Source organism: Rattus norvegicus, chromosome 5 (assembly GCF_036323735.1).
Source record: "Rattus norvegicus strain BN/NHsdMcwi chromosome 5, GRCr8, whole genome shotgun sequence".
NCBI lineage: Eukaryota > Metazoa > Chordata > Mammalia > Rodentia > Muridae > Rattus > Rattus norvegicus.
In genome coordinates, this window is record NC_086023.1 from 95,113,104 (window position 1) to 95,137,206 (window position 24,103).

The 24,103-nt window shown below is 37.9% G+C and overlaps 1 protein-coding gene across 45 annotated transcripts in view; it reads right to left on the minus strand.

Moving 5' to 3' along the window:
- The window catches only part of Ptprd (protein tyrosine phosphatase, receptor type, D), a 2,322,278-nt gene that overhangs the window by 19,883 nt on the left and 2,278,292 nt on the right, over positions 1 to 24,103 (minus strand). For all 45 annotated transcript variants that reach the window (XM_063288539.1, XM_063288540.1, XM_039111462.2 and 42 more), the window contains 2 exons: positions 21,061 to 21,180; positions 20,420 to 20,574 (listed from right to left, as the gene is read on the minus strand). In XM_063288539.1, the coding sequence (XP_063144609.1) occupies positions 20,420 to 20,574; positions 21,061 to 21,180 (275 nt within the window). The remainder of the gene's footprint in view (positions 1 to 20,419; positions 20,575 to 21,060; positions 21,181 to 24,103) is intronic.

Consider the following 24,103-nt stretch of genomic DNA (forward strand, 5'->3'; position numbering starts at 1 on the left):
TCCTAGGCAAGCGCTCTACCACTGAGCTAAATCCCCAACCCCCTTGCTCAACACTCTTAAGTCCGCCCTCAACTTAGTTTCCCAATTACCTTCTCCTTGCTCAGCACTCTAAATCTGTCCTCAACTTAGTTGAGTTTCTAATCTCCCATCTGCTACCCAAGGCCCAATCAGGGAAGCAGCCAATTATTGTTCCACCTCACATGGCTGATGGCTCCCCCTCTTTCCAAAGCATGTCAAATCCTCCTCCTCCTCCTCCTCTTCCTCCTTCTCCTCCTCCTCCTCCTCCTCCTCCTCCTCCTCCTTCTCCTCCTCCTCCTCCTCCTCCTGTATCTCCTAGTCTGCCTGTGGGAACCTGGAAGTCCTGTGCACTTCTGCCTAGTCTTTGGCTGCTGGCATCTTTATTGATCAAGAACCAACTGGGAACAGATCCTTCAACATTCACTCAAAGACTCCTCATCAAAGCATCAGAACCACTTCCTACACTGGCCTCAAACCCAGAGAGATCTGTCTGCCTCTGACTTTCTGTGATTAAAAGTGTGTACCATCATACTCAGCCAATTGTCTTTCTTTTAAACAATATGGTTATGACCATATTCATGACTTTTCCTTATCAAAAAGCCAAACAAATCTGTAGTCTGCCCACCTCTGTTCCTTAGATTATGTTGGTCTTTCCATGTTCTTATAATTGTCATCTGCTCACATCTACCTTCCTTGATAATCACCTCAAATGCTTTACTCTGCAGGGAAAATTTTCTTAGTGGTTTCTACTTCCACAACAATAGGTTCTCTACCTTCAAGTTTGGTTAGATGAGCAGATCAATATGGCTTCCTTGCCTGTTTGTATCCAACAGCTTCACTTGGCAATTTCCATGCCAGAGAAATTGAAGGAGATCAAATTAAGTTGCAAACCAAATGATGCAAGAGTAAAAATATTAGACCTTTCCCTAGATCACAGCAAGTAATATCTCCAAACCCCAAGATGAGTCCCTATTTATGCATATTTCAATGACAAAGCAAGCCGTTAAGGAATTCTGTCTGAAGGAAACATCTCGAAGCTGTGCTTTACTCCAGCCGCTTAGAAATGGCAGTCCTCAGACACCAGTTTACATCTGTAAGAATCAGAAAAGCTGAAAACTCCAAGCTTTTACAAGTGTGCAAGATGCCTTCTGTTTGGATTTCTGAGTCCCCACAGCAGCACTTTACTGCCTTCTCTGATTTACTCTTTTTTTTTAAGATGTCAGTACCTTAGTGCAGTGTACTTCTCAAAATGAAAGATTGAGTTTTGAAAGCAAATGCATTTTTCTTTGATGCTGAACCTGAACTCCCCACAGCAGCGATAATGACGAAACCCTATTTAGTGTTGTTTGTTTCTCATCATTTCAACAGCCTTCAACCTGAAACATGATAAGGACAGCAGAATTGATAAACTACCCTTATTTTTATCTGTTTTCTGTCGAAGTAGTTGCCAAGCACGGAGACAAATTTTTCTAAATATCTTTCAAAAAAAGGAGCGTATCACGCCGTGCTTCAGGCTGAGGCCAGCACAATTCAGCACACTTATTACAGTACAGAACATTCCAGCAAAAGGGAAGAGGCAGCACTTTTAAATCCATCTTGGTGTTATGCTGTTACCCTGCTATTGCTGAAGTAAACTCAGCTTTCTTAAGTTATCTTCTTGTTGGACAATGATGCCATTAATGAGAATCAGAACATAAACTCTAGATTTCTTGTGACTTTCCTAGCAAATCCAATGATTGTTAAACTTTAGTTCTTAAAAACCAAACAATTTCAGTTAGTGAAAGCCACTGCACTGTTTACACATGGAAAGACTATGCGATACATTAAACAAGCATGCCTACCAGGAAATTGTTATTACTTTAATATCATCACTCATCCAGTTACAAGATTTGTTTTCAATTTCTAAAACATGATTGAGTTAGTCCCATGAGTTGAAATATGCTTAATGTCCCATGATGTGATACAGTAGTAATGTGCAAAAAGAGAAACGTTAAGAGGCATAAGGGGACCATTCTGCACTAAAACCATTCTGCAGCTATGCTTAAGAGTTGGCTTTTCTGGCTAATTTAGTAGAGTTTTGATGCTGACCCTCGGCTGACACATCACTGGTCTGGCAAAGGACAGCAGAATTCGGAAACCTCAGAGATCAGTGAGCTGGATGAGAATATAGTAAAATATAGCTGAAAATTACTGCAAGCATTTTGTACATCTATCAGCTTGTAATTTGATTGGATGTTAAATTTCAGCTATTAAGAATGGCATTTATGAACTGCGAGTTTATTTCAAAAAATATCTATGGGAAAGTATTGGGTTTTATGAGCAGTTTTACAGCAGTAATCTGGTGACCATCCTAATAAAACTCTGAAGTAATTCTAATGAGGCTTCTGTTTTAAATCTCTTCTTTCACTCAGTTAAAATCAACGTTTAGCTTAATTTCTTGGTGTCATAGTCATGCGTATGGCATTTAGGGCACTATGAAAACAGGCTCAGTGATATTTTGTATTTCTAACATCTCCTTCACGCTAGCTGACTGGATCCTCACGCAAGTTACCCTGCAGCACAACTCTTAGTGTGTCTGCCTAAATGTTCTAGCAAGGGTTTAGAGGAATTTTAATCCAGCAACATGGCTGCTCTGGCTAAGGACCACATTCAAAGATATGATCTGGCTGGAATGCAGAAATGCCCTGGATTACTGTATGATTTGCTTGCAATACAAACACAACCTTAGTACACACCTTTAATCCCTAACAATAAAGGTAAGGCTAGTTTGTAAAAGGGAGCAGACATGTTTGAAAATGACATCTAATTGAGGAGCAAAAAAAGAGCAAAATCAGAGAAAGATCTGACAGAATGAGTCAGAGATAGGATACATCCTACTCACAAGAAAATAGCAGAGGAAGAACAGCTACTTAAGAGCAGCAAGAGAGGAAAAATGAAAATAAACAGGGCAGTGTGTTCTGTGGGGAGTGCTGTATTTGTGGCACTTTGACCAGGACAATTTTACAGTGACAGGTTGCAAAGAGGACAAGCTAGACACAGGTGAATACAGAATTGGCCAGAAAATGAGAAGGAGTTGGAAGATCAGAACATTTTACCAAAGTTAATATGAGGCCTAACAGAGAAATTCAGTGAGAAGCCGGGAGAAGCCAGATTGTATCAGTCAGCTTGGAAGATTAGAATATATGAAGGCTAGAAACTTCCAGGCCTAGGCCTAGAGATAGAACAGAGAAGAAATGCTCTGGGTTCAGCCCAAGCTGAGTATTCTCATGGCTTGGATATGACTGTTACCTCATTCCTCCAGCTGAGGAAATGAAACTGATATTTGCACAAGGGCAAGAGAGTAGATCAAGAAGACAAAACTATTCCTAGAGAATTGAAAAGTTTGTCAAGGGTCATGGTCCTCATCCTCAGTGGAAACGTAGTGAGGGCAGGCACTGGTTTTCATTAGAATCTAGTCAAGCCCAAGGCCTATGGATTACAAAATATTGGTAGTGTGAAAGCAAAATACTATAGCAATAATTGGCATTTACTTATAAATGATGGCTCTCCCTTCCAATTTAACTTCTCAAAAAGACATGAATTACGTGTTTTTAAAAATTAGTTTCCAAATCTTCTGTATCTACTAGGTTGTAAATTAGATGACTGTGATTATGACAGGTCTATCTCCTTTAGAATAGCATAGTCTTTGGATGCCTTCAGTTATCCTACCATGCATATATGGTGACTATACGATAACTATTTAATTAAAACTAGTGTTACTGTATTTAGAACAGCATACTGTTTTGCAGATGAGAATAGGCAAGATAAGCAGAGCAGTAACAGAAGACAGAAAACTGTCAAGAAATTGTGATACCAAAGAGGTGAAAGTTATTGTTCACTAACTCAGTTCAATAAACATGGAAGGAAAGATACACATCAGCTGCTATAGAACATACCACCTTGTATTTATTCACTACTCAAGATGCCTGTGCATACTGGGAAGCGATGTTAAAAAATACAGCTTTGGCTGTGTGTGGTGGCATACATCTTTAATTCCAGCACTCAGGGTACAAAAGCGATGGGACCTCTGTGAGCTTGCAAAGCCTGGTCAACAGAGTAAGTTTCAGGGCAGCCAGAGCACTATGTAAAGAGACTATTTCTTAAATTAAGAAACACACAAAACAAAACAGAGAAAAACAGATTCTGAGGTTCTGCATTTGAACTTCTGTTAAATTGGAATTTCTGACAATGCCCAAAGTGACACTGACGCTGAACTCCACAGCCACATTTGGAAACAAGGATATGAGATACACCTAATATTCTTTTCAATATTTGAAGTTAATCATATGCATCAATTTTGCAGATAATTATGTGTTTTACAGGTAAATAGCTCAAAATGGAACAAAAGAACTTGATATTTCATTTATATAGATTTGTTCCTTAAATGAACTTAGAATGTCAGTAGATAAGAGACTGTAAAAGCTGGCTTTATAAAAATAAATTGCTTTTGTCTAAGCATCAACTATGTTACTATCTCCAGATGCCTGCAAGTACATAGACTTAGTTTATAACCAAACACCAATGCCAGAAGGCCCACCTTGCAAGTTTCCTTTGCCAGAAACAACCCCAGAGGCAAGCAAATCAGAAACCGTGTAATGAGACCAAAACATATTTTTTCCAAACACAGAAAGAAAAATAGCCAAGCAATAGAATTCAGATTGGAAAGACACAAAACAATGATAACAGAACTATTTTTAAGTCTCATATTATGGCCGGGAGCAACAGCAAAATAGTTTGAAATAGAAAGTCTTCATGCTGATTACAAGAAATCAAAATACACACTGTTCAAAGGAAGCCAACAGTTTTTTAATGCTATTGAGTTTATGCAATGAGTTTCAGTTTTCTCTTAGTCTGAGAGTATTTTGAAATAAAATAGCAGGTACAGCTGGTGAAACTCAGTGATAGCCCTGTCCAGATCTCAGCTAATAGGATATAAAAATATTTCTACATATCTTGCAGATGTCTGGGTTCTTTTCTTTGCTGGTAATTTTATTCTGAAGTCATTATTGACAGCTGTTTGTTCTGATAGAACCTAATTGCTCTCTACCAGTCTCAGCTGCATGTAGGCTGATTTCCTTCCCTTATAGAGTATATTTCACATAAACACAGGCAGGAAAAAAATTACCAATTAACTAAATATGTGTGCACAAAATGCTCCATTGAGAGCCCTGATCAAGTAATGCATCTAGCTGTAACAGGTCACAGGAAATTACAGCACTGATAGTTTAGAGCATTAAACATAATTACATGGAAATATTCACAAGCACTGAAATATATCAATGATGAGTGACAGCATCTGAAAAATTGTCCTTTTATTAGAACAACTTATAAATTACTATATTTGAGTAATCGGCAGGGCATTTATTCTATTGATAGATTAACTCAATGACATCTCTGACATAAATGATATGCTATGTAGCATCTGAAATGTCTTCTATAATTGACACAACGGTGACATTTTCCAACATGTGACAGGACCATTTTCTCCAAGAGTCCTTCCCTGGAGGGTAGAATTTCTGAGCATTCACCAGTTCTTTTCCTTGCCCTTTATCACGGCTGGAGATGGGCTGTTTTCCAAAACATTTTTGGAAAGTGTACAGTATTTTCCAAAGAGAGCATTTTCCTTGTAGGAGACCCTTCAAAGTGAATCCCATTTAAGGAGCTCCTCAAGAGATGTGTGAACAGTTTGACATTGTTCATTCTATTCCCTCCAATGCCCTCTCTAGCCTTGCCAATGGAGTCTATGCCAATTTGGGGGACTTGATGCTGCCTTTATTAGTGGACTGGAACCCTTCTTATAGAGGTAAACTATGGGGTTGGAATAATCGTAACCTATGAACAGCAAACACACTGCAGTGGAGAAGATCAATGGTTCACTGACTTCTCCTTTCCTTCTCTACATCTCTCCCTCCACAAACCGCTGGGCATGGAGGAGCCACTGACTAAACAGGAGCCAGCACTCCTTAATAGGGAATCTATTAAGAAAAATGTATTTTCCCTCAATACCAGAGACACTACATGGTGCTTTTATCTCTGAGGACATAAATAACTTCTATTGGCAAACAGATCCATCTCAGATACTGGGAATCACAAAATACTTACTGCTTATTGCCCATACAGAAAGTGTGTGTGTGTGTGTGTGTGTGTGTGTGTGTGTGTGTGTGTGTGTGTGTGTGAAGGGATTCCCAATGCCAACATGCACTGACACTGATACCAGACATGACCCTAATTAGAATGCAAACCCAAGACTCCTCATTTGCAGAACTTAACATAATGAATATAAAGTATCCTAAGTAAATTGGTATCCACAAAATTTGGGTAAGAGCCTATAGCACCTTCTCTGTTCTAAATAGAAACGGAAACAATTTTATTTGGCTATTACTTAACATTAAAAAGAACAATACTGATGCATACCTATACCCTTTAAAATCCTAGCATAGGTTGGCTCCTGCAAGTGTGTTGGCTTATGACCCTAGTATACTACTATTCATCATATGCCCTGTCACATTATATAACTTTAATGGCTATAAGTGACACTTAAGGGGGAAAAGTCAGGTTTTGCCTGTGAAATTAAAATCACTTAAAAAATCAGTTCTACACTTAAAAAAAACATTATTGTGTGTGTGTGTACATGCATGAGGAACTGACAGAAACTCCAGGCTGGCTGGACAGAGAGTTTCAGGGATCCAACTGTCTCCACCTCCCCCATTTCTGGGATTGCAAACATTATGCCGCCACATCTAGTTTTTTTTCACATGACTTCTGGGACTCATGTCTCTCCACAGAAGTTCATTATGAACAGAAACATCTCTAGTCCCCCTTTCTGGAAGATTCACTTTTTTTTTAAAGCTGTAAGGGTTTAAATATAGCAAGGAGACTGACTAAGAGAATGATATATATATATATACACACACATACATACACACACAGACGGCAGGGCAAACAGTCTCTAATATGGCACACCCATTTTCTGAGAGTTAGCATGGCAGATTTTATCTTTCCATAGAGTGGACTTCACACTCGGGATCTGTGCCTTCCTCCTGCTAGCCATGCAATGATGCGCCACCTACTTGACTTCCTTCCTTCTGCTTTCTCCCCAAGGAAAGGAGATGCTCCGCTTGAGCCTTGCTACAGAAGGGCCGCAATGGCAAATGTACTTCACACAACAGATCCTCAGTAAATGCGCACCTTCTTACTCTCCTTTGCCCAAGGACTGAAGACTAAAGAATTTAGTTTGTTAAATTAGTTGACACAGAGGCTAAGCGGATCAATATTTCTATCACTTCATGGCTTATATTAATGATATTTAAAGAATCAATATTCTACTTTATTTAATGGCTTCTGTCATTCCAAAGGGAAAAATATAACATAAACTTGAGGCAGACTTTGCATTTGGAGGGGAACTTAGACATGATTTCATGTAATGTTTCTAAACATGAACCCTGATACCAGGGTCTTTTGGGAAATTTGTTCAAAATGCAGTATTTTAGGCTCCAGCCTAATCTACGGAATCATTAACTCTTACAATCCATGTTCTACAATCTGTAGCTGGCTCTGACATGTCAAGAAACAGACATTTTTGTGAAACTAGAACTTCTTGTAGATGGGAAAACAATGAAAAGAAGGAAAGGTGAACTGATGGAGACTGGAATAAAAGCAAAGCTCTGCTTGAGTTGGGTTTTGATTGTGCTCATGTAGTGTTTACTGTTTGGTTAGCCTTTCATTCATTTCCATGTGCCCAAGGCTTCGTATACGTCAATGAATCTCATACACAGAGTTTAATAACTAACGCAATCACTCCCTTTCCTCCAGGTCCCTTGGCTTACTATACTACAGCTCAAGGCATGCAGACAGTTTCTTAGAGTGTCCTCTTTTGTACTATCAAAGCACTTACTCCATAGGAATCAGATACTTTAATTACACAGTTGAACTATTTAATGACCAGAGAAGCCATATATATGAAGGAACGTGATTTTGTTCCTTTAAAAGCTAAGTCAAGTGCTTTGTAATATATTAATATGTGTCCTATTATCCCTCCCAAAAGTAGGTTGAATTAAATGAAGGTGAAAAAAACTGGAAAAAGTGAAAAATATTGATAAAGTTGTAGAAGGACTCTAAACTTAAGTTGCTTCAAATGCATTAAGTTTGTGGTTGATTCTAACTTATATTCCCCATAAGCTTTCAGTTGTAAATGTAAAAGATGATAAATCTAATATATATATAATATACATATTATATATAATATACATATTATATAATATATATAATATACATAGTATATATATATTTGAAGTTCCTGTTAATTGTATAGATTTTAAAGGGTGATCTGTTTTAATCTGTGTTATCTCTACCTGACCCACTCTTGGCTCATGAAGCAAGAATTCTTCTGATTACTTCTACTTTTCTAGTCTATTTCCTTTGGAGGGCATGCCACATAATTTCATGCCCAACTACGAAGCTTGGAACTCCATACACATTAGTTTTAATAAAGACTGATCATTATTGAAAAACAAACTTATTAAGAATTGCCAACTAATTTTTTCCAATTACACTCTCTAGTTCCTATGGTCTTATTTGATATAAGCCAAAGAATTCCAATGATGAAAATATTGTTTCATGATTGTCTACATATTAGAATGGCATTCTTGGGGGTTCATAAAATAAACCATTGTTTTATAGAATCCAGAAATCTTACTGTAATGAAATCACTTATTTTACATATATCTATTCAACTATAGAAATTGCATGCATCCAATCACTGTTATTAAGAACTCAGAATGTGTACATATATTGATGAAGTGTTCTAAATGCTGGAGTAAGTTGTTTTCTTATACTGTCTTTGTTTTTGTTATTTTGTTTTTTATTGTATTTCTCCATAGGTTTTCCTCCAGTTCTTGTAAAAGCCAGAAAAGGTATAAAAATTATTGATCGGATTATATATGCTAATGAGTGGTTGGGAAATAGTCAGAGTTCCGATTGGAAAATTTAACACCTTTTGTCTTTCCTTCTTCCAAATCAAGTAGCAAGCCATTCCTAATAGAGCTCCTCTTTCACAGATTAAAAGCAGACATTTTAGCAGGGTAGTGCAAAATATAGGATGTTAGGTAACAGGGAATGGTGGGAGCTGCCATAACTGACCACACAAATGTAACAGTTAACTTAAAAATAAAAGTGCTGAATTAAAAAAAAAAGAGTGCTTGCAAGCTAAGTGTTGCCAAGGATGGTTTTAGGTATAAGCTCTGCAAAGATGGAGGTGGTTTCAATACAGTGAGATTATTTTTAAACATATCTTTCGGCTTCATCTTGCCAAAGTAGTGTAAGTATCAGATTACAGAGGTATAGACGATCTAACTTAAATGCATCCCACCCGGAGTTGACAAGTTAGTAATGCGTGGTCTAATTTATCCTAAACGTGGACATGGAAAGAGGACACTTACTCAAGATAAGGCTGTTCAGGATATTAAAATCCCAAATGGTGAATGGCAATTATATAATAAGCTTCTTTAAAAAATAGAAAATGAATTGCCGTTTAGCAAGCACTGCGGGAAATGTTGGTAATTGAAACTGGGAAGTACATGCTCATAGTCTCTCAATTTGAAATTGAAATCCACTTGAAAATGTCTACAACAGGGTAGTAAAACATCTCTCTCTAAATGTAGGGTCTCCACCAGCAAAGTGGTAGTAATGAAGTTATGGTTGGATCTACAAGTGGTTCAGGAAGGATGGAAACTTCTTGTATCATGGCCAGATTGAAAAGTGGTGAAGTTTTACCTGGACCTAGAGTGTAGGCAAGAATTCCATTGTGCTACTTGATGCAGCTGCCTGTGCAGAGGCAGGCAGAAACCTTCAAAAATACATCACGGTATCTTTGGGAAACTGGCAGACATTCCTACATTTGTATGCCATGGGGGATTTATTCTGAAAATGACTTCCATGTACAATCATCACCTCAGATTTTTATACATGTTTATTCTAAGCCTTCAGGAAATATAAACGTTAAGAATGAACGTACTCATATCCATGGCTTAGAGCTGGAGTGCATCGTAGGAGCTTCTTACTGAATTCTGGAAAGGTTTTGCTAAGCTGGGAGCTTTAACTATTGTACTTCACAAACCAATAAGTTTGAGTTTAATTGAACCAAGATAACAAGTGTATTTCAGGCTGTAGCACATAAGAAAATAGTCTGAAACCAGGTCAATCATTTTCAGACACACAAAAGAGAAATGTTAAACACAGGTTATAAAAAATGTCTGTGGTTTAGAACATTATTGGGTCTGAGTTTTCAGACAAAAGGAGTGTTTGTGGCTCTAGGCTGAGCAATATTCCCTGCTCAATTGATTAGAGGCAGAGTTAGGTGAAGATTGAGAAGGTGGGTTTTTAAGATGGATGGAGTAACTGATGCCTTAGAAATTCAAGGGCAGGTGGATGCTGTTTTCTTCAGCAAAACAAAAATTTCTTATTCAAGGCTCTCATAAAATGAAAGTTCACAGCCACCCTGATCGTCAAAGTAGAAAATAAATTAAAGTAATATATTTATCTAGATTTCCTTGTGGGGAACATGCCACTGGCAAATACTAGACTGCTATTTCCCTAAGGCAGCAGAGAAGCTCAGGTGAGAAGCCTAACAAGTTCATGCCATGTATGTATAGAGAGTCTAATATCTTACTAGTTTATGGATGCAATTATATCCTGAAAATCAAATCATAGAAATCATGAAACAATGGTATTTTTATTAGGGCACTGAAAATTACAGCTTTTAGATACAAGAGCTTTTTATCACTTTACATTTAGAAATGCTTTAGTGTACATGAACTTCTCATGGAATAATTTGATTTTCCTTAAGGTCCCTGACCACGTGAGTCAGCCTATATGTGGAGTTATAGGTCTATTCTAGACATACCAAAATGTAACACTCCTGACTCTTGGTGCAATTTATAACCAATCAAGGCTACATGTGCTTTGTGTACTCATTCCTTATACTCATGATTATTCAGCCTGAACTTTATTATAAGATTATGTAACCTGAAAACACAAAAAACTGGTATTTATATCAGAGATGGGCTAAATCTTAAAATAAGTTTTCCCTTGGGAACATAAAGGAGTTTGGCCCTTTACCCCTGTTCTTTATGATTAGAGAACCACAAAATTACAGAGAATTATGGGGACTTAACTGAGTCGTCAAGACAAGGCAGAGAGTGCTGGTCTTATATGGATGTGGCCCTGGCTTGGATACACAGCATGACAAAAACAAATAACAAATAAAATGAGAAGAACTAGAGTGCAAGGCCTCCTTCCTCACATCTCTCCCAATCAGAACTCTTCAGAGTATGAGTCTGAATGGAAAAAAAATAAACAAAAAAAAAAACCCCAAGTGCCCAGTCAGGCAAGAGTTCCACAGGAGATGAAAAGATCTTTCCTTCTGCAGTTTAACATATTTCCTAAGGTGACAAAGGAGCTTGCTTTGGTGTGGTAGGGGATATGATTAGGAGGCTGTTGATCCTCTGTTCCAGTCCTGGAAGGCAAGCTCCCAATGCATTCAAGCAAGGCTAAGGAGAAAATGGCAGGGGCGAAACCATTCATGTCATTGCCTCGGTAACTGACAGATACAAGGAGTATCAGTCATTTAGTAGTGATGAGACACCCCTCCCCCAGGTAGCTTCTGTGTCCCAAAAGAAGCATATTTTTTTGTTTAATTCATCTCTAGTTGGTTGCTTTTCAGCGCAGAGTCTATGTACACACTCAGGGTTCTCGACTTCTGAAAGCATCTATACTGACTTTGAAGTCATTTCATTAATTTCAACAAACAGAATTGCATGCTGAGACTGTATTTTGTCAACACATTGCTACTTGTTAATGCTACTTATTAAGGCAAAGGGCTTAAAACTACTTGCTAAACATTTGTTTATTTCAGTGAATACCTTCGGGGTTTCACACAGCTAGATTTGGTACTGCAAGTATGTGAGGGAAATAAAAGTGACTTCAGAAGGTGACATGTTCAGAATCAAAGAATTTGCAAGAACAAAAATAACAGAAATCCAAACTATGATGATTAAATGCCTACAACTGTAACATATCTATAATAAAATGGAAAAAAACCCCTCGTTTTCATAATGTTAAAAATACAGGGGCAGATTATTATCTGTTTTTGTGTAACACAAAATGAGGATTTGGCACATGGCATCCTATTGGATGATATACCACACACACACATGGTGCTTATTTTGGTTCCAATGGAAAATACTATTGACAAATTTCCTTCTCTCTTCCCTCCCAACTTTATTCAATAGAGGAGGTAACAACAGCATCTGTTGCACTTGGCTGGATCCTAGGATGAGGAAATTGTGGCTAATGAGCCTCCCAGGCATATGGACACTAAAAACTCATAGTCAGGCCATGGCACAACTGTGCTAGCACTCCAGTGGGAGTGGAGGATACACAGGGCAGTCACTGCACATCACAGCAGGGCTGCCAAGATAACATCCACAGTCATTTTGAATGGCCTGGAGCAGTTTCCACAATCATGGCCCTAGGGATGCTTATAAAGCAGGATGCATTTGTCTGTCACAGCCTTCCCGGCTCCTTCTGGCAACCTTCCTTAGCCAGCAAGGCAACAAGGTGCCCTGACCACCCAGGTGCCTGAAGCATCCAGGCTGGCCACCCACTACTTCTTCTTTCCGTTAGTCATGGACTTGAAGACTGTGACACTTAATTGGCATAAATGCATCCAAATTATACACTTCAACCATCTTATTGTAACCGATCATAACAGCTCTCATTACCTGTATGCTCTCTGGCTATTTTCTTAATGCATCTAGGAACAAGTCAAGGGACTCTTTAATCAAATTAATCTAGAAAAAAATGTAAAAGACCTTAATGCGCTCGGAAATGTGGTGGCCTAGCAGTTTTTTTTTTCTTTTTTCTTTTTTTTCTTCTTCTTTTTTCTTTTTTTTTTTTCGGAGCTGGGGACCGAACCCAGGGCCTTGCGCTTGCTAGGCAAGCGCTCTACCACTGAGCTAAATCCCCAACCCCGGCCTAGCAGTTTTAAGACTTGCCTGACAGTCTTCAGGTATGCTGTCAGATCTGCTGGGCCTCATTTTGTTTTCCATTTCTGTAAGTTACAGCAAAGAAACAAACAGTCCCTTGCCCCCAAAACATAAAACATGTAGAGCATGTAGGGAATTGATATGTTAGATTCAATATGAATCATCACATTTCTACGTTTTTTATTTTCTGAAGAGGCCCATTAGCCCAGTAAATTCTGAATTACAAGAGCATACACAGGAAACCCTTTTTCAAATAGGCCAAGAGAAGATGAGACTGTACATTTTTTTTCACCCACAAAGTGACAAGTCTGGGAAAATGATCAGACAGTAGTTAGGAAAAAAATTAAATGGAGGTTTTGGTATTGTTTTCCTTTGCATCCATATCACATGCCAGCTTGTATTCTGGAGTAGGCTTAGACGCTATTCACCTCATCCAACCATGAAGAAAAGCCATGTTACCTTAGATTGATCAGACTGAAGAAGGGCCCTGGGAGCTCAGCAGATGAAGGTCAACAGCTTAGGACTTAAAGGTACAATCAACTCAATTGCAAACGGCTTCTCTGGCAGAGCTAGCTTCCGTTTCTCTGCAGCTTGAATCTGGCCAGAGTGTAACTTGCCTGAACAGAGGATCACAGTGGAAGCCTTGGCCACTAGTCCCTGCCATCCCGATGCCTTCACTCCTAAAATGAAAGGCAGGGCGCCACCCAGACCTTAGATGTCCCAGCTGACTATGAAGGACAGTGAGTTCTGGAGGGAGGAGCAGAAAGCCTGTGTGTGCTTCACACTGAAGAAGCCTGCAGAGCAGGGAGACCCACGCTGGGGTTGTCTGCCTCCAGCTTTTGGTTGGTATCTGCAGGCACCAGTGTTTAACAGATAAGGATGCCGTTTGGTTCAGACAGATTGCAAAGTCCTAAGGCACATAGCTGAACCAGAAATAAAAATATGGTTCTAATTTTTTTTTTTGGTTCTTTTTTTTGGAGCTGGGGATTGAACCCAGGGCCTTGCGCTTCCTAGGCAAGCGCTCTACCACTGAGCTAAATCCCCAACCCCATGGTTCTAATTTTTAAAATATAATTCAATAGTCAAAACCAGTCTAAACCAAAACAAAAGCAAAGTGAAAAACAGTTTCTCAAAATGACTATTTCCCAAGATCTCCTTTCAGAAGTTGAAAAGGACTCTAAACATGTTTTTATTCCTAGTCTTCATGGTGGGAAGGCTCAGTTGTCAGCCTGGCTCATCAACCCCATCTAGATCATCTCTATGCTTTGATGCTAAGCATCATGAACTGCATGGATATTGCTGTGCACTGAGAACAGACTTAACTATGGACTCTTTCCTGACAAACCAAAGGGCATATGGAAGGAGGGGGAAAGGTGCCAAGAAAGTAGGCTAGGAAGAGAGACAAAAAGAGACTATCCCAACCACTTACAGGGACATTTTAGAGTACATGAAGGAAAATGTTCAAGTATTTCTTGAAAAACAGCAACAGTCTGTCATTTAAAAATAGTGAACTATGTAGAAATATATTCTCCCCTTATCAGAGGTGAGAGATTTAAACAGCCTTAGAGATTAGGGTAGGGTTTGACAATATGATTATCTTTCCTTCCATTCATCATGTCTGTTATCATTGGCTTCTTCTTAACAGTGAAAAAGGGAAAGTCTCTAAGCCATGCCCCACACACCACGCTCCTGGACTTATTGTGTTGAACTACCAAAATGCTGGCTGTCACAAAAAGCATGAACACAAAGCAGTGAGAATGGTGCCCTGGCAAAACAGACTAGCATTTGTCACCTGCAAAGAACATGGACCTTAACAGAAGCCACCTTGGGGGGCTGAAGATTTATTGCAGCAATTCTGCCATGGTGCAAAAATATTTCTGGAACTCTTTCCTGGCAGTAAAGAGCAGGTGGCCTGTTTCTTTGAATTCACTAATGGTGGGACATCTTTGTCTTTAACGTTTGATTTTTTTCCTGTGCCAAGAACTTTTTTTGTGTGCTAGAGAGCTGTTGATGAGCCGAGTAATGAGTCTTCTTCTGACTATGCTTTGAAAGGCAATTATTAAAGCAGATCTCATAACGACTTCTCCAAATATTTAGAAGGGGGATACCTGCCAAGGAAATTTTGTAGAAAATGAAAGGTTTTGGAATTTATTCATGACCATAAATATCGCAGTGGTCTCTCAGCTAGAGGTGATTTTTACATGGCGGAGGACATTTGGCAATATTGGAGGAAACTTTTGACAGTCAAAAATGGGAGAAGTGTACTATTCTCACTTAGTGGGCATAGGTGAAGGGTTTGTTGGCTGCCTGACCTGTATAGAAAGACTTTAACAAGAATAGTCATGTGATATAATGTGTCAATAGTTTTGGAGTTGGGATTTCTTGTCTTATAGTCATGACCCATTCTTCTGGGTGAAATTCAAAGTAGAATACAATTATTATTATATATGTAAAGTGTTATGTATTTGCCAATCAAGGTGAATGAATGTTCTCAAATACAGTTTCTAATCACACATTGCTTAGAACTCTTTCTTAATTTTCTGAAAATATATACTATTAACAATAGACAGTATTCTATAGTAGTAAGATAAAATAATTATAAAACATCAGTAATTGTAAACATTTAGTTATATTTTTGTTGCTGTTGTTTGACTTTTTTGAGAATGTATAACCCTGGCTGACTTGGACCTTACTATAAAATCTAGGCTCGCCTCAAAGTCCAAGATCTACCTGCCTGTACTATGTGAGTACACCACCATGCCTGCCTTACTTGTTTTTATGTGGCCAGTATCTGACTAATTTATATATTTACACGTACTCTCTCATTTAATATATAAATAATACTTGGAAGGAAATACCACTGCTGAACAGAAAACCCTTAAAGGTGCCCAGAGAGAGCAAAAAACTTAAAATGAGAAAACATAGATTCTCTTCCAGACTTTGCTTCCAGTTGGGCACTCAGTATCAGTAAATCTTTTAACTTTCCAATTCTCAATTTGTCCCACTCCAGAGCCAGGACAGTGATAATATTGACCTATCAGATCAAATAGATGGTGGGGTGACAATCTTCAGGTAACTATATTCTTACATAAAAGTGAGCCCCTTGCTCTACCTGCACAGGGAGTGGAAATGACAATTCTAGTCCCACTGCAGGGACAGTAATGATACAGACCTGATGCACAACTGTGAAATCAGCATCTTACGCCATGGGCCTCATGGCTTTAGGCTATAGTGGTTTTCCAAAAGAATTTCTACTTTACTAGGCAACTAGAGAACTACTCCACTCCAAACGCTTTCTTCACTTTCACTTTTATACTTTGTGTGTGTCAGGAGGGGTGGGGGTTGGCAGAGGAGGGAGTGAGGAAACAATTCCTTCTACTGCTGCCGTTTGGCATAATTATAATCTCTTATAAAATTTATACAGTCAATATTGAGGACTCAACATCTTGCTTTGTATCACTCTGTGGCTTAATTCATTTAAACATGTGAGTTTTATGTAGAATAGTTTTTATGTTAAGAACAAGGACTGGGATCCCAAATTGCACATGGCATAATTGTTTCCCCTCACCTTAAAATGACTGAGGGAAAAAAACCCACATAATTTATATATTCTATCCACCTTTTTATCTAGAGATGATGGTATAATTTTACAAGTGAAAACAAAATTTCCAGGTTTATGGAAAATCCCAGTCTCTTCTTTCAGATTGCAATCATTACAGAACTATCACATTTGGCAAGAATGTGGCCTCTGCCCAGGTGAATAGGACATGAGGACTTTGGATGGAGCCTAGAATGGGTGGTTTTAAATGTTCACAACAAATTTTTACAGCATTGGTAGCATCTTTTGGCCACGGATTGTTTTATATGCGATATTTGCAAGACTTTTGACCATGAGAAGGCTATTTCCATCAATTTCATGTGGGTTTTAAATATAGACAGTTATGCAGTAAATAAGACCTAAGTCATTTGATTTCATTGTTATATGCCAAGTTGAAAACTAACATGAAGATTGGCTTTAAAAATTCTTTCCAACACAAAATGTGTCATTTTTAAATGTATGTGTACATACATGTGTACACTTTCATAAGCATATGTGTTTGTGCACATGTATATGTAGATATATATACATATATATATATGTGTGTGTGTGTGTGTACATACCACACACACACACACACACACACACACACACACACACACACACACACAAATATGTGTGTGTAGAGTCCCGAGGACAACTTCAAAGTCATCCTTAGAAATCCTATTTGTCTCCTTTGAGACATTGCCTATCATTATCTGGGAGCTCACTAAATAAACGAGACTGACTGGCCAGCAGTCTCTAGAGAAACTCCTGTCTCTGCACTCTGCCCGCTGGAAGTACATGTTTGTACTACCAAGCCTTCACAGAACTGCCTGCCTCAAAGTCCAACACATTCAAGAGTGTTATGGGAAGTCAATGCATTTCTTCATGCTTGTAAGTCAAGCACTTCACCAAATGTGCTACTCATCAGGTGACTTTTAAACAGGTCCCTGCTTAATGGTCTATTTGTATACCCAAGACATTGCTAATGCTTATCTGACCTTGGATTCATCTATTTGGATCTAGAATCTGGATTGAATTCAGAATCTTAAAGATTAACATGATCTTCAGCAGGTTTGTTTGATTAACCTTAAGACAGTTTCATTTAAAAGACAAGTTTAGGAAGGGAAATATATAATATATATTGTATATAATATATAATAAATATATATCTCCTATGAAGAAAATATTCTTTCCTGTTATCAAAATATATAACTAGAGAGTATCATGGTTCAAAGTTTTACAATTGATTCAATGAAATTACAGTTTCATCTCAACTTAATTATTTCTTGCAAGAACCAAATATAAAACATTCTTATAGTCTTTTTATACATGAACATAGAATTTATAGAATATGCTCAGAATTTTAAAAATTACTTTTATGTGAGACGACCACCTGAAACCAGCTTTCTTTATACGGGGACATGAAAGTAAAGATACAAAGTTCAGACTTCATCTTTAAGGCACTTAAAACTCCAGTGTGAATTTCCATATGCCCTTAACAGAATCATGTTGAAAGTTAAAAGCTTTTCAAGCTTCCATAAGCAGAGATTGCATGCTATAAATCATATACTCTAATTTGGGCCATTAAAATATTCTCTATTACTAGGGAAAAAATCCGGTAAAGTCACAATGGTAGAAAATATTAAAAGTATTTGAAAAGTAGCCTGTTTACTATTTAGATATGTTGGACATAGGTTAACAACTGATTATAAGATGATGTCATTGCAGTAATAGTTCAGCTATTCTTGAAATATCTAGAGTTTTATATGTGCACTTACGTTAACATGTTGATAATTTAACATTTTCTTACACTTTTGAATCATTTCATCACATGACATTCCATCATCATAAGATTCTTAATGCTGTGAATAATGTTGCAATATTTATAAATAAACAGCGGTAAAGGGAAATTCAATAAATTTCACCAAAGCGTAAAGCTGGGGAGTAATGAACAGCTTTTCTCTAAGGACAGTGACACTCCTTCTGAAGGACAGCTACCTCTATCTAGTACCTCAGACATTCATACTCTCTCTGTTCCCCTTCTCACTCCCTTTTTGACTTCGAAAATATTTCAGTAGCCTAGCATGATAATTCTTTTCTAAAAATTGCTATAATTTTTCTTTACTCTATGACGTTTTCCCCCTTACTTCCAGCCTGTCCATTACTAACTGAACCTGAGCATTTTGGTTCTCCACCACTCTCCCTGGTTCTATTTGATAAGTTTATTGAAGGTAGTCTGAGTTATCACAGTTTTTTCTCTATATAGAAAAATATATCTGAGCATATTATAAGAGAAACTTAGGCATTCAAGAATACATGATCATGGTGAATAGTTCGACTGGGTGACTTCATAACTGTGTCTCTCTATATAGTCTTCAGTGCTTTCAAAATAAACTTCCTGAGTTTCAATTTAAGTAAAAAGAGAATGTTTATTCAAATGAGTTAACTTGCTGTTCACGGCACCGTCATACAAAATGTTCTGTCTCTTCTCTCAGTCATTACTCTACCCCAGACTTTTCTTATATCATTAACTTACAGAAATAGCAACATAAATTTAGGGGGGGAAATGTAGTATTTCCCTAAACAAACAAAGTATTTATCAGTATTTAGAGAGGGGTGTGCATAAGCCATAATGGGCAGGTGGAGCTCAGAAGACAACCTTGAGGTCCAGTTCTTTCCATCTACATTTATGTGGATTAAATTCAATGTGGATGGCAATTGCATCTACCCACAGAACCAATTGGCCAGCCCTAAGATGGCATTTTAATATAATAGAAATCACAATACAACTGTTTAATAAAAACTTCCAAAATACTTTCCCTGAATTTGTCATTATTTTGCGACGATAACTCTTCTTCCCTCTCTTTTTTTATGTGAGTGCTATGGGTGTGTGATGTGCTTCTTACTGGCACAGGCCTATAAGAACCGCATTTCTCTTTTGAGGCTGACTTCCTGCTTCTCCATCTGGAAATGTTTTGTGTACTTCCCACGTGATCTTTATAATCAAGTTTAGCGTGTTCCAACTGGGCTACAACGTAACCAGCTACATTAGCTGATTGAGGCTTATAAAATGGTTTATACTATAAAAGCACAGAGTATTCTCTGAAAGTAACAAGCAGACTTGGCTTTCCTTACATAAAAGCATTTGTTCAAACAAATAAAAATGATTTTATGTTTCGCAATCACGTAGAGAATGACAAGAGATATCCAGTCCTTAGAGGCCCCTCTCCTGTGTGTGACAGAGCTAGAACCAGGTAACAAGACATGGGTTGAATAGAGCATTATACCTAGCTACTAGTGCTCTACTCAAATAATGCAGCTTCTCTATTTCATTGTAACACATGAAGGAGTTTCAAAATTATAAGGTGTCAGTCACTAATACAAGTTGGTTCTATTACGGGCTTCTATCAGGTGACATGGTATCCATTCAGGAATTCTCCAGGCTATTGTTTAACAGTAACCTTTGTCAGGTAGACAGGCAGGTCAGTTTTATAGGTTTCATTCTGCACTTTTTGCCAATGGTCCCATTTTGAGGGCTATTATACTACAATATGTAGCCTAAATTATTCTATTAATTTACGATATAAGTAGGCTCATAATGTATCTTTCTTGTCTTATAAACTTCCATGCTTTAATTCAATCCCCTTGTTCAAGAAGACACATTGAACTTTTTCCTTTTTTTCCTCCCTTCGTCCTTTTGGCTGAAAATAAGCGAAATGTTCTCGATGGTCCTTACCTGCAGTGTACAACCATTGGCCCTGCATCAGGAGGATTGCAGGTTTTGACTCTTCGTAAGAAAGCTAGGAAAGGTGTGGGGTGCTCTGGAACACCATGATCAGGCCAGGCGGTGAACTGGAATTGTCTCACTTCTCTCTTCTCACTCGAACCATTCTGTGACACAGGAACACTTGCTCAGACGCTGCTTTCTAACCTTAGCAGCTACTGATGAGTACAGCTAAAATATGCTATCTCAATCCTTCCCTCTTAGGATATAGCCTTTGAAGACACATTACCTGGACATTACCCAAGCCCTGAGTTATCCCTAAATGATCAGTATTGGCTCAGGCAGGTAACCCTGTCACATGAGAAGCACTCTGCCATCTGGCTGCAACCATCTAGAGCGCTCCTGCCTATTTACAGGAAGCATTAGTTCTTCCATTTTGGAGAACCTTTCTTCAGAACACAAATTTGTTTCATAGTGACTGATAAAATACTGGTCCATGAGAAAGGGGGCTGGATGATAAACTCAAGAATGATCTCACTCTTCCCTGCTGCCAGTGGGACCAAGATTTAAGCAAAAAGGCTTTAGGGATTTAGTTCCTTTAAATAATAGGAAAAACAGGAAACAGGGAAAGAGAACAAAGACAAAGGGCAAACCTTATAAAGTGCAAACGTCCGGACACAGTATGTGGCAAGCTCCACAGTATCCAGCAGTGTCACCTGGACCAGCCCGTGAGTTTCTGTGCCTCTGCTCGGCCAGTACTGGTCACACTTCACCTAAAGAAAGAAGTGACACATTCAGTCCAGATGCTTGTCTCTTAGCTTCCTTTTGAGTTGCTGTTGAAAGAAAACAGCTTTTCTAAATTTCATTTTATGTTGATCTTTTTTTCTGGCATGCCTTCTTGTTATCCCCAAATATGTAAATTGCTGCTCTGATGCCAATATAAACCAAATTTAAAAAAAACTGGTAGAAAATATTAAGCAGTAACAAATTCAATTTTCTGGGAAAAAATAAGTTGCAGATTGCTGCTGAATGAAATAGGAATAGAGATATTTGAAATTTCAGAGTACTTGGGGAAAACACATTTGTTATTTGGTAGACACTATGATTCACGTCAGAAAGATTATACTTAGACATTTAAAATACATGGCTAGATAGCATTCATCCATCAAGGTTTTACAGGCACACACAATTCCACAATGCTCTCTCACAATTTACAAATATACTTGGTTAAATAAAAGTAGAAATAATTTGAAAAATCTATCAAAGTGTAATACCCAACATAATAAGTGTTACTTAAAATACAAGATAAATGGTATTTGTATGCAAAATAAATGAAATCTGTAGCATCTATGGGAACGATCTCTCTGCTCTTTAAGTATGGCTTTGGAGGGTTATTATAGCACTGTGGTTTAAGTAGTACAATTCATTCATTTAAGATAAATGACCTACTATTTCCATGTGGAGTGGAACAGTTCATGTAAGAACTACTCAACCCAATTAGTTTAGATGTGACAAAGAATAATTTCTACTCTGCCAAAAGCCTCAGATTTACTGCATGTGCCCACAGTGCAGCAAAAAGCATAATAAAAATGACAAAGGCATTATATTTTCTAGTTAGGTCATAGGTCAGAAAATATTTTCCCATTCTGCTGGAGAGAAAAGAAATGTGGAAGTGTGTTCTCACTGTAACCAAAGGAAATACATCTCTGTAAGCAAAGGAGTGATAGTGGGGCACATTAGGAAGCACATCCTTCATTTGAAAAATGAAGAATAGAAAGTATAGTTTTTGAACTGCACATAGGCATTGTTCTTATAGATGCTAGACATCTGTGGTCTAATAAACATAATTATTATATAATTATTCACTTTGCAGCTTAATGAAATACTAGCAACAGACTCTGAATGTGTCTGTCATTTGGTTTTCATTCGGTCTCTGTCTTCTGGCACTCAGGCTGTTTCTGCGTAGATACCAGACCTTCTAAAAAGGGAGAGTTGTCACACACTAGACATTTCCCCTGAGAATAAAAAGCAGGAAGACACTGTAGTCTGTGTCTATCTACTTAGCATGTAGAAACTGAAATCACTTGATTCAATTGCCTCTCTCTCAACTATGAGACCACACAAAATCACCTCTTTGCCTAAAGAGGCAAAACCAAAGGGTTCAAATCAGATAAAAAACGAGTTGCAATACCATTAAAATACTTTATATGTTTTCTACATTCACAACATAAACTGGTGGTTTTATATCTATCACAGGTTACAACTCAAAGGAAAAAACGCATAAGAAAGTTACTTTCTCAAGAACAATACTGATAAGCATAGGCAGAATACTTTCATATATCTTCTGGCCATTTGTTAAATCCACACCATACATGACAAATTTACAGAATACTAACTGAAAGGAATCACAGTGCTTAATGGACAACAACTCATGGAAAAAGTCCACAGAAAGTTTGAGCCCCAAAGAATTTTTTTAAACCATGAAAAAAAGATACCAGGATGCCATCTTGCTCCAGTGGATAAAGCATCTTTGTAGGCTCATATTGTGTACATGTATACGTATGGTGTCAGTGGAGGATAAGAGGTGCCCGCTGAAGCTCAAATCAGCAATTATTCCCCATGTTGGCCTTCCCTTTTGACTCATTCTCAGTGTAGTCTGTACAGATTTCTTTTGATTTCACAGGGTTAAGAGCAAACATTTAGTAGTAAATAATACTTTAAGGCTTATGTTTTTAACACTATACTACACAAAATTTCTCATTCCTATATCATAGTCTGATATATATGATTATGAGAAAAATAAGTGTTTCAAAGAGATTTACTACTTCTTGCTTAAGGACTTTTTGGTGTATCATTAAGGTATTTTTTAAAAGGATTTCTTTGGGTTTTTTTATTATAAGGTCATCATTTCCCCTTCTCTGTTCTTCACCTCAAACCATTTCTTGCTCTCTTTTAAATTCATGAGCTCTTTTTCACTAATTGTTATTACACACGTATATGTTTATGCATATATATGTACATATAGAACTGACCACCAAACATTATATACAAGTTAATATATAAATTCACCTCTCATTAAGAAAATTTCTCTTTGCGATACTTGGAGACCATTACGAAAATTACAACCAGTCTAAATGCAGAGTTAAGAACCCAATCCCATGGCTACATCTATAGCAAAACTCTCTAACCTAAAGCTTAAGGACTGATGTAGATGAAATGTATGGGTCAAGTAATAAAGGGACACCAGGAAGTGAAATGGAGCTGAATCCTGTGTTCATGGAGATAAACAGATTAAGGCAGTGGTGACTTTGTGGCAAGATCCCACCCAGCTAAGCTTAGGTCCAAGCATGGTGGTATACACCTTTAATTCCAGGAGACAGTTTCAAGCATATCTATGAGTTCAAGGCTTGCCTGGTATACGGAAATTTTCAAGTAGAGAAAAGCTTATGTGCAGATCTGGTGGTATACATCTTTGATCCCATCATTCAGGAGACAGAACCACACAGATCTCTGAGTTCAAGGTCAATCTACAGAACAAGTTCCAGGACAGCCAAGTTTAGGCAATAAGAGAATTGGAAAACAGAAAGTTGGTGTTAATAGAACAAGGGGATCATGTTCCAGCTCCTGTAAAAATTGGTACCTTTGGATATGTGGCTCTTGTTTTAAAGTCAAAAAATAGATGGGACTACTGGGACA